The following is an 11770-nucleotide window of genomic DNA, read 5'->3' on the forward strand; positions in this document are numbered from 1 at the left end:
GAATTATGTAGAATTTCAAGTCTTTCAACAGGACATCTCCACCCTTTGGAAATATTATTACACAAGGGATCAAAGTTCTCCCCACTCATCCATGGAATATTATGGCCACCAAGGAAGCATTTTGTTACATTCATTAATAAAATGAGCAGATTGCTAAAAATTAAAGAGGAGGAAACTATCAAATATTTTCAACTATTTCAATTGTATCGAATAGATTTTGACCCTTTATCAGAATATAATATGCTGAGAGATTTTTTGATCTTTGCCAGATTAAAGATACATGACAAAAAACCAGTCAGAAGCTCATTTAAGAATGCTTATGATGGAATAAAAGATCTTTCCAATATATCTGAAGGCTCTAGAAGATGACTAGTAGAAATCTCTGCCAGTTTGACCTTATAGCTGAGAAAAAGCCCAGGGCTAACAAGTGATTGAGTATTGCATCACCATCAGCAGAGTAACAGCTTACTCTTTGAAACTGTAAGGGAAAAAGTCTCTCACTTTTCAGCACAAATTTGTCTGTGGAACTTGGGTGGAACACGCTGGACATTGCTGCACAAATGCAACTGGCTTTCACACGGTTCCAAGGCAGTCAACACTGAAGAGATTAAGTCAGAACATTGGACCTGACCCTACTCTGGGAGATGATGCAAGGTAGAAGAGGGCATGGAGAAGTCAAACCATAACAGATGACTGCAAGGGAAAGGATATTCTGGCCCAAGCCTGAGGTTATTGCCATGACTTAGCTTCCTGCCCTAGAGCATCAAGACGCTCTGCTCCTGCACATGCTTTCCATACACAGCACAGAATTCTTTCCTTAGGTGAATGTAACACAAGGCTGCTGTTTCCACCTAAATTCACCTTAAAAGCAGATACCATAATCTTAATTTCTGTATTATGAACTTAATTAATATACAATATAACAGTAACAAACCCCCAGCAAAAAGAGTATATGGAAGTACAAAGTTTAGCCTGGCATTAAAATGCTTGAAAAAGAGCAGCATGCTGGTAAACTGTTTCAAGATTAACGCTTCTTTTCCCTACTTCCTGATTTAGGCTAAGCCTAATGCAGGGAAAAAGGTTTTATGCAAAATCATCATAGAGGGAAAGAAAAAAAGAAATATTTTAAGTGCAATTTGCACCTACCTGAACCAATTAATACTTTAGGGAGAGCAAGAACAACAATTAGGTGAGTGATACAACCAAAGCCAACCAGAGATGAATCAAACAAGTATCACTGCTCCCTCAATTAAAATATGACAGCAAGACTTCTGGTTTACCAATATATTCATAACTTCCATAAGTAACCTCCACTTAGTAAAATCAACTAGTCTGATACACACAAAGATTCACTATGCCTTAAAAACGTTCTCTTTATAAAAATGTTGACAAGTTAATTGTTGAAATCTAAATTCACACACTTAAACACACTTACCTCATGTTTATACTTTTCAAAAGCTCAGTGAAAGTAAATGTCACTTCATCCAGATCAATTGCTACAATAAAGATACATACACCCCATGTTTCCTTTTTCTTTGTGTTGCAAGCCTTTTTGAAAAAAGAGAGGAAAGGGTTTTTATTAATCAACAGAAATGGGTAATGCATGGAAGGCAATAATTTGTCCAAACATGATTAGAAATGGTTAAACTAAACATCCTCAAACAAACATTTCACTATGACAGCCAATTATTTTATAACAGAAAACCATTCCAGGTTTTACAGTACAGGTAAAAGACTGAGCATTTCAACTCTTATTCCTACAGTACAGGATCAATTTTACCCATATAATTCAGCAAAGCTTTGAAATACAAGCTTTGGTTCCATGGAATGTATTTGCAGAGCAGAAGTCATGATTTTTTTTTTCCTATATTACCATATTTGATCATAACAAAACACTGAAAGTTAAGGAATAAGAATCCAAGCCATAAATACATAATTGAAATCTTTACAATGACAGGCAACAAACACTCATAAATGAGTACAGCTGTGTCAACCACTCATCACTGTGGTTTGCTGAACCACACACCCATCTCTGCTTAGTAAAGTGTGATAGTAAAAAGCACTTCCAGCCATTTTCTTACTGTACATCTACATTTAAGGTCTGCCTTCTGCTATTTAGAAGGTGCAAGTTATAACCAATCATACTTCAAAAGAAGCCAACCCACGACGACAGACACGGCATCCATATGGAATAGAACTCCTGATGATGGCTCACAAGCCACTCACTCAAAGCCCAACAGGCATCGCTTAAGATTCCAATACCATTCCACCAAAACAGCAACACAGTGGAAAACCCCTGAAGAACAATGGCTTGTAGAATCATGGGAAAAAAACCCTTAAGTAGATCTATCCCAAGTTTTGGAAACAAAGCTGTCTTGAAGACAGAACTAGGTATGGGTGCAGGCCAAAACTGCAAAAACAGCAAATTTGTAAAATACTTTTCAGACATCCAGCATTCTTGTAAATAAAACTGCAACATCACCCAGGCCCACAGCAAAGGAGCAGGATCTGAACACATTCTCCACAGCTCTAGGTTGGATATGACATCTGTTGGAGGACAGAGGTGAAATGGAGCACCAGGAGCAAGTGAATGGAAACACTGCATTCCTGCTCTCCTACACTGTTTAGCTTTAGGCTCCCCAGCCTACTTTTTTATCTTTTCCCTGATCACTCCACCTAGCTGCCTCCTAGACAACACCAATGCGAGCTGCAGGGGTCTGTTCACTCTAGAAAATGTTCCCCAAAGGCAGTAGGAGTAAGACTGCACCAGACTTAGCTCATTCCATCTTATGCGATCTTCCAAATCCTCTGCACTGTCAGCATCCACTCATGTCCTTGCTTATTCAGCAGTGTAACCATGACCAATAACCCACTGTGCCCATAAATGATACAATTTCACTAATACTGCCAACATTTTGTTTTGTTTTGTTGACAGTTGTTCTGTAACTTTCTTGGGAATGGTATTTATACATCAGGAAAGAGTGGCTGAGGGCTTTCTCCAAAGAAGAAAAACTTTGACCAGCTTGGGCAATTGTTAAGTTATAGAACTGGCTTCAATGCAAAAAACTAACCAGCCACCCTCAACAATGTGACAACTGACAATTATTTAAGTCACTACTTTCTTCCTGCATTCCTATTTGAGTGTTTCTACAAATCATGACTCCTTGCACAAGAGAAAATTATTTTGAAATACGCTATTAACAGACTGAAATGCATTTGTTGATCCACAAAGGGATATAAAAAATTATGAAGGTCAATGCTAGCTAGTGAACTACCAAGAGGGAAGACTACTCACACTGAGCATATCGCTAACCCTGGAGTCAGCTGGCCTTGTTTATTAAATAAGTTCCTTTCACTCCATGCTCCTGCAAATTCAGGCCATGATGTTGTCCTGTAAATACAGCATCTCATAGGGCAGGAGGACTACCAAACAATGAAATTGTTCCTGGTTTGTTGCCTATCCAAACAAGCCTAGCTTTCCTGGGCAGCCTAGCTCAATTCTGGCAGGATGAGTGCTAGAAGGCCACAGCAATGCTTTATTTGATAGGAGCGAGGTCTGGTTTTGCAAGAACGTTCTTTAAACCCCTTGTCCAGTAAGGCTGGGGGTAACAACTCATTTGTTTCTACCATTAAACAAGAAAGCAGTCTCAGAGGCAGCCCAGCAATCCATGAGATTCAAACCATTACAGATGGCCAAACTCCAGTATCAGGACTACTCCCACCCATTGCTGAAGGTACAGGATGCTTTGGACAACTTCTCAACACAAGATATTGGATGACTGCTGGCCTAACAATAAAAATTATACACAATCCAAGATAAATAGATTGCGGATTGGGGTTTTTCTCCTAGTAGCAAAGAAAAGGTGAGCAGCACCTGAGCATGCCTGCCTTATAGCTGAGACAGGAAGGAGAGGAAAACATGAAAGAACACCAGACTGAGACTAGCCCACCAGCTGCTGCTGGTTAAAACAAAAAAAGACATAGGTGAACTGCAGCTTTCTCAGAAGACAAGGTATCTGCCATAGCCATGCATGAAAATGCCTGTGATTTTAATCCATAAGTATTGTTGTTGTTTAACCCCAGCTAGCAACTAAGTACCACACCGCTGCTTGCTCACCTCTCATCCCCACAGTGGCAAGGAGTGTCAGAAACCAGCCATCACAGCTTGAGAAAAGAACAGTTTAATAACTGGAACAAAATAAAATGCAGCAATAATAACAACAATACTAATAATAATTGCACTGGAAAGGAAAGACAGAGGCGTAAAACCCAAGAGAAACAAGTGATGCTCAATACATTTGCTCAGCACACATCGACCAATGCCCAGCTCATCCCTGAGAAGCAATCAGCAACTCCCAGCAAAACTCCAGCAATTTATAAAGTGAGCATGACATTCTATGGTATGGAATACCCCTTTCAGACCAGTTCAGAACACCTGTCCTGGCCATGCTCCCTCCAGATCTTTGTGTGCATGCCCACTGGCAGAGCATGGGAACCTGAAAAGTCCTTGACTTAGGACAAGTACTACTTAGCAAGAACTAAAACATCAGCACTGTCAACATTCTCATGCTAAATCCAAAACACAGCACTATACCAGCTACCAGGAACAAAATCAACTTTATTCCAGCTGAAACCAGAACAAATATAAACATCATGGGGCAGGGGAAGGGGAGAAGAGGTAAGGAGATGTCTTCCTGGCAAGTCACACTCATAAGAACTCTCCTCTTCACACCCCTTCCCTCCCCAAGTTCACTTCTTTCCTATGAGTTAAAGTTGACTGCTGAACAAAAAACACAGCAGCATCACTTTTTCCAAATATTTTGCTTTGTTTACAGCCAAAGCAGATGATTAATCTCAGAGGGACTTGAATGCATGGGAATGAAACGAAGACAAATTCATAGCCAGAAATTAATTTCTGAGGGTTTTCTTCCTCACCAGTCTGACTCAAGATCTTTGTTGATACAGCATCACTGCAGCAAATGGGCAGTGCAACAGCTCAACATCTGCCTTGGCTGTCCTTCAGTTTCAGTAAGATGACTTGTGGTGACCTTAATTCAACTCGTCATGAAGCAAAGCCCCCCTACCAATCACTCTAAGATTATTTAACACCTAGTAGTCTACACAGATTTCTTTCTCTTTTAATCATCTTTTATTTAGGATTCCCAGGAACCTATGCTATAACTTTGGGCAATGTGGGTCAGTTCTGTTGAATCAATATAGTGGGAAAAGACCTAACACACAAAATCTTTTAAAATATTTCTCATTCTGGACTTACCACTACTTTTATTCAATCTGATTTTCACCAGATGACTACTTCATTTAAATCTAGAGAAAACAACCTGGGAGGAGTCATTGGCTTAAAATGCTCATCCAACACTTAATTATTGTAAAATGGGATTCTTGCCTCTCTTCTTTCCAGATGTAGCTGAAAGATGTTAAAGGCACTAACAGGAATAACTTCTGTTCTCTGCCTCCAGAGGTTCTCCAGTGCTAAACCAGTCCGGAGGAGGAGATGGTCACAGGAAGTCTCAGCTCTAGTGTGCAGTTAGAGATGTTTACTCTTCTGCCAACACCAATATCAATTTTGATGACAGTCTACAATAGTGACCCAGGAATAGAAACTTCAAATGATGTTGTGTAAAAGAAGGTCAAGGGAAATGTACATGAGAAATATGCAAACATAGATGGACACTTGAATCAAATGGGATATAGGATGTCTCACTGCAAATATCAAGCACCTGATTTTTGAAGAGGAAGATATGCACCTTGGTTCCTAACATAAAATCTCAGTTACTATGTTCCAATCAATATAGAGAACTACCTTGATGGTACAAGAACACAGACATTTGTTAGAGATAGTCCAAAGGAGGTTACAGAGATGATCAGAGCGCTGAAGTGAGTTGGGGTTGCTCAGCCTGAAGAAGAGGCTTCAGGGAGATCTTACAACATGTTCCAGTACCTCAAGGGAGCTATAAGAGAGCTGGAGAGACTTTTTAAAAGGACATGTAGTGACAGGACAAGGGGCGATGGCTTCAAACTGAGAGAGCATATTCAGATCAGGATTCAGAACAAATTCTTTACTGAGAGAGTGGTGAGACACCAGGACAGGTTGACCAGAGCAGCTGTGGATGCCCCGTCCCTGGAAGTGTTCAAGGCCAATCTGAACAATCAGCCTGGGCCCTGAGCAATCTGGTCTAGGGGATGCTGTCCCTGCCCATGGCAGGGGGCTTGGAATGAGATGACCTTTAAAGGTTCCTTCCAACCCAAACAATTCTGACTTTACATGTTTATGATTACAGTGGGTGGAAGATGACTGGAGGGTAGATTCAAGAAGCTCTCACAATAGAAAACTGTTTAGAATAAAAACCTGCAGAAAAATATCCCAGGGAAAAAAAAAAAAACAATCTGTGACCATTATAAGCCCTGTGCAAAGTTCTGTGCAAAGACAGATCCTTCATTTTTCAGCAATACCAGTTTTAAATTTTCTATTGAACATTGTCTGGGATCAAAGATTATTATTAGTTCATGACAGAGGAGATCAAATTCAAATATAATACCAACTGAAAGTAATGAAGTCAATGGAAAGTATTGAACTAGTAAAAATAGTTCACTGATATGCAAAGTTCCCATTACACTTTTAAAAGACTGGAGAGGTCATCAATCTCTGCCCAGGATAGGCAGAAGATGAGTAAAAAAAGAAACTCTATACCAGTTGCCTGAGCTTTTAAAGTCCAAGGGCACATACAAGCAGTGCATCTGCTGCTAAGAGACTGAATATCATCAGCAAAGGGCCATGGAGATGATTTGTTTGTTTTGGGACTTTCAGTAGCTCTTCTTTTTTTAATAACAGAGGATCCTAAAATATCTGTAATTTTGCTCATCCATCCAAAGCTTCAATGGATTCAGGTTCAGTTCAGCTGCAGTTCTATAAATTAGAGACAAAGTCTAGACAGAAAATACTTTATTAGCTCATATGTATTTCATGCTTTTGCCAAAAGCAAGAGGCCTCTGTCATTTAACATGAGGATGAGGTGACTTACCAATTAAAATGTTCTCTTTTTAATAAGAAACCACAACCAAAAGGAATTTATTCAATTTAAATATGAAATTTTATGGATTGGGGACACTTGGCCTGCTGAACATGAACTCTTTGGTCTATGCAGACCAACCTTCCATATTTAAGTAGTCTTTATTTCATTCCTTAACTTAAGCTACAGTTTACCTTGTACGTTTTCTTCACTAAGAAAGCAGTTCAACTCCTGCACAAATCAAGTGCTCTGCAGCATCTGCATACCAGTGTAAGTCACCAGTTGGGGAGAATTTCAGGATGTAAGAAAAGTAATTAAAGACAAGAAAAAACGCCTGGAACATCTTCATATGCTAGAGACACTCTGAAGGAAAAGAAAAGGCAGCAATAATACATCTCTCATGGGGTACAGAATTGGCTGGTACAGAATTTTACACCACTGGTTTGAATTATAACAGAAACAAATTAGTACAGTACTTGGGGGGAAAAATAAATGGGCAAATAAAGCTAAACTAGGAAAACCTAACTATGCAGACTGCAGATCTTTCACCACGACAATTTTTTAATAGTGGGTTAGACAAATACTTGATAAAAATGGCTCAGGAATTCCTGACTCTGAACAGCTCAGCTGCAGCAGGAGAACAGTGAGCCACATTTCCCAAACAGTGCTATGAACAGCCAACATAAAAAATGGATCTCTTACCCACGCACCACATATTATAGCCAACTAAGCCAATGAGCTGGAAGCATACCAGTTCCTGTGCCTTAAGGCCCTTGGCAGACTCCAAATTCTATCAATTTCTTAAACCACTTCAATTTTCTTTGGAAAAGTTTGGTTCGAATTTAATCACCAAATGATCTGTTCCTCACATGGATTCTTTCCAATACATTCAGCAACAATTTGCTCAAGCTTTTCTTTCCTGCTTATAACACCCCATATTCTATTTCAGATTCTCATTTTGTTGTTCTCTACCAAAACAAACAGTAGCAGAACATAACAAACGCCTTGAGCTTCTTCACAGCAGTATTAATATGACTTCCTGGACTACTTCTAATATCCCTTACACCAGCAATCACATGCTGCTCACCAAGGCACATTAGTAATTCCACTAAATCTATTCTTTCCACCCAGAATTTACAAGCAGTATTGGTTCATAATACAGATTTCAGGAGAGTTACAAAAAATTAAGAGTACAAGAGAAGCAAGGATCAAGAGCCAATGTTAAGCCAACAACAATCAGTGTGTAAAAGTTGTGAATCAAAGACTGTAAAAACTATAAAATATTCTGTTCATCTAGGCAGCTTGGTTTGATAAAGAAATGATAGAGAGAACAAAAATATTTGTATGACACCAATGCAAAGCTCTTGTTTAGATAAACACATCCATGTACACAATAAGCTTAAATGGGAGTTCACCAGATATCAAAAGAATTTAAAAATAAACATCTTTCTGATTATACATCAGACACCTTCCTTCAGCCCACACACCAAGAGTGCTGATTCAGCATTTGGGATTCTAAGAGATTTTGAGTTACCATTTTATTGTAGAAGAATGTAATTAAACTTGGCTGTCACAGAGGAAAGCTTTAATGTTCTCCAACTATAAAGGAAAACACCACCATATTTAACAGAGCTGTGGTGCTTTTGAACAATCCCCCTCTGCAGACCTGGTTTTCACAACTAGAGGTCAGCCACATTTTCCAGAAAAGTTGTGTTACCATCTCTCTTGTCACCTTCCTCCTCCTCCACAACTCTCAAAGAGGTTCAGCCCTTTCAAGGACTCACAGCCCAGCTGCAACAGGGTGCATCTGTATATCCTTGACTCACATGCTGTGGAAATAGATAACTGGAGAGCACTGCAAGGAAAGCTACAGAGCACAGAAAGAAAGTGCAAGATAAGAAAGCTGAAATTTCCAAGTATCATCACTAGTAGCGCAAATGCTCAAAAGAAAAAATATCGGAGTGGAAAGGTGTGACATCCTGAAGGAAAAAAAGCAGTGTCTCCATTGGGCATTGGCATTCATTCCAGGGAGCAGCAGATAACAGGTTCTCTCCTCCTGACTGATGCCTGCCTGGCCAGTAAAATGTCTCACTGAAACACAAGGCATATTTAGGCTGGTAGGTCACTACGTTCTAGCAATTTTTTGTGTATATGCCTGCCAAAAATAAATGCTTTATGCTTTTAAGCCACATGTACCTGGTTTGCAGAGTCTCTGCACATGCACCATAAGTGACTCAAAAAGGACAGTACTACATGATGTTTTCTTTTCAAGTCACTAAATATTCACTAAGCAAGGATACAGCAGATGTTCAGCCTGCATCCAAACCCACATCTGCACCCTGAGTATCTGCCAGTTACCACAGTACCTAAAGTCTTGGCCACGCTGCTTCCTCGTTACCACTACAAGTGCTCTTCCCGTCCTCAGAGATTTGGCAGGCACAATTCTAGTATCAACCACAAAAAAACAAGGCCAGTGAACCAAGAAAGGCAAGGCTTCAGGTGTTTGTACTTTGTAAATGGCTTGAGAGGGGGATTCTTAGATGCCACCTCTATTTCCATAAGCAGCCTTATGATTTAAGCTTCTTCAAAGTCAAACCAACAACACTGTAAAGAGAAGTGTTCTGGTAAGTATTTGTCTCAACTGGTGGCCTGCTGTTTAACTCTTTGCTTGAGAACAGAAAGCTGCTACACAGCTTCTGCTGCAGTTCAGAATTAAACAGAGTACTACTGAATCTCACTGATTAAAACACATGCAGTTGGTGCCTGGGACAGCCCCTCCAACATAATACTTTACAAGAGAGAAGAAAAGAGCAGCCTCCTCCTGAATCCCTGCAACTTGAACTAGAGAGTCATCCAGAGAAGCCAGGCTCACCATAGCAGCTTGACTTGGGAAAAGAAGCAGCAATTAGCCAGGCTGTTTATTTGCTTGACTTCAGAGTCAGATGAAGCTTGCTCTCAGCTAGAAGTAGCAACTCCAATACTGTGCAGATCCCCATGGAAGCACACACCTGACTGCTTACTCATTTCAACACCCTGCAGATAGATCTCTAAGTTTGAGGGAAAGGCCTTGGACTGAAATATAATGTAGATATTTTTCCCCTGTACACTGAAAGGCTCTCAACAATCAATTTTAATTGCAAGACAACAGATATTAGTTATATATCATAATGAAGGTCTGGTTCTGAATAGATAAAGGAAGCAATCTTCAGATGCTGAAAGGTTTCAAACACCATGTATCTTATCTGGCCACTGCTAAGTAACGATCAGTGAAAACAAAACTTCACCTGTAAATGAAATTTGCAGGATTATACTGCAACCTGCCTTGTTTTTTTTCAGTCAAGGGAACTGACTACTTCTGTTTTCATTCTTGTAGGGGAACTCAACTACGCTTTTAGGTAAATGTTTCCCGTGAACATCCGTGACCAGAAATCTGTTACTGAAAGAGCTGTGCACAGTCTCTCTTCCATGCTATTATTACTTTGTGATGTGAATGCATCAAGACCTGGTATATCCACACTGCAGTTTAAAAAACACAGATTACAAACTATTAGTAGTGACAGCATAGCTGTGACAGGTCAGCTCAAGTTGCAGAAGGGTAAGCAGAAGTCAGAAGTCAGAACATGCACATCAATGAAAGTGCCCACAGCGGGAATAATACCCCACCTGGGTATTACAAAACTGCATCAGGACTCTACAACAAAGCTTCTGCCATGATTTAGCTGTATTATAGCTATTCTCTGAGCCAGCTTGTTGACACAGCAGTCATACTGAGGAGAAGGAAAAGCAAAAATCAAGAAAGGCCCTAACACTTTATTAATCTGTTTGCACATGCCCAATGACTAACTTTGAACGGAAATGCCTCAATGATAAGCACAGGTTAACATTATGCAACAAAAAAGGAAACGTTCCTGTTTCTGCAATAGTAATCTCCATACCCTTTCTGCAGCCTCATAAAGTACGCAGAGGGGAAAAAAATACACAGAAACACACAGTAAGACTACCTGTATAAAGCTGACTAAGACATATTTGAAATAACTTGCAGTTCAAAGAATTAGCTGATCGCATGGTGCTGTTTTCTACAGTCACTTGTTAGTAACCTAAAAGGACTCCTGAACACGTACCTTTATCAGAAAATAGTAACAAAAAAGGGCAATCTACAGAAGCCAGTTTACACAGACGTGAACAACATGGCAACATCCCACTTCAGTCTACCTTCACTTGGAAAAAGCTAAGTCACAGTACGTGAGCTTTGGTTGTGGGACCCTGGGCGGCCGCTGCAGCGAAGCTGCGGCTCAGACCGGAGCTGGGCACAGCACAGACTGCTGCCGAGCGATGCTGCGAGCAGCAGCCACTCACCAGAGCTCCATCCGCTGCCGACAAGCTCTCGTACGTCTTCCACGCTTTCTCCCTCACGCTCTCCGACACCTTCAGCGCATCACAGAGCACGACGAAGTCCGCTTCGCCCACCTCGACCCTAGGAAAAGCATCGCACATCGCCAGCGGGGACACGGCACCGCGGGGCGACCACGGAACCCACACCGCCCGCTGCCGGAGCCGCCCCGGGCTGACACCGTCCCACATCGCGGCCGCCGCCCGAACCGCGGGAAAACAGCGTCACCGCCACTCTCCGTCACTTCCGCACCGGCGGCCGCGCCCCCGCCCCGCCCGCGGCCCCGGACACGGGGCGGGACCGAGCGGCAGAGGCGGCGCGGGCGGCAGCGCGGCCCGGCCTCACGGAGCCG

At 41.2% G+C, this 11770-nt stretch overlaps 1 protein-coding gene across 1 annotated transcript in view; it reads right to left on the bottom strand.

Moving 5' to 3' along the window:
- Nucleotides 1–11522, bottom strand: part of RB1 (RB transcriptional corepressor 1) — a 71778-nt gene extending 60256 nt beyond the window's left edge. The window contains exons 1-2 of the mRNA XM_041466900.1: nt 11385–11522; nt 1436–1548 (exon numbers count right to left, since the gene is read on the bottom strand). Of these exons, the coding sequence (XP_041322834.1) occupies nt 1436–1548; nt 11385–11522 (251 nt within the window). The remainder of the gene's footprint in view (nt 1–1435; nt 1549–11384) is intronic.
- Between the last annotated feature and the right edge of the window lie 248 nt (nt 11523–11770).

The sequence above is a fragment of the Pyrgilauda ruficollis genome, unplaced genomic scaffold, assembly GCF_017590135.1.
Source record: "Pyrgilauda ruficollis isolate IOZ18807 unplaced genomic scaffold, ASM1759013v1 scaffold20, whole genome shotgun sequence".
Classification (NCBI taxonomy): Eukaryota; Metazoa; Chordata; class Aves; order Passeriformes; family Passeridae; genus Pyrgilauda; species Pyrgilauda ruficollis.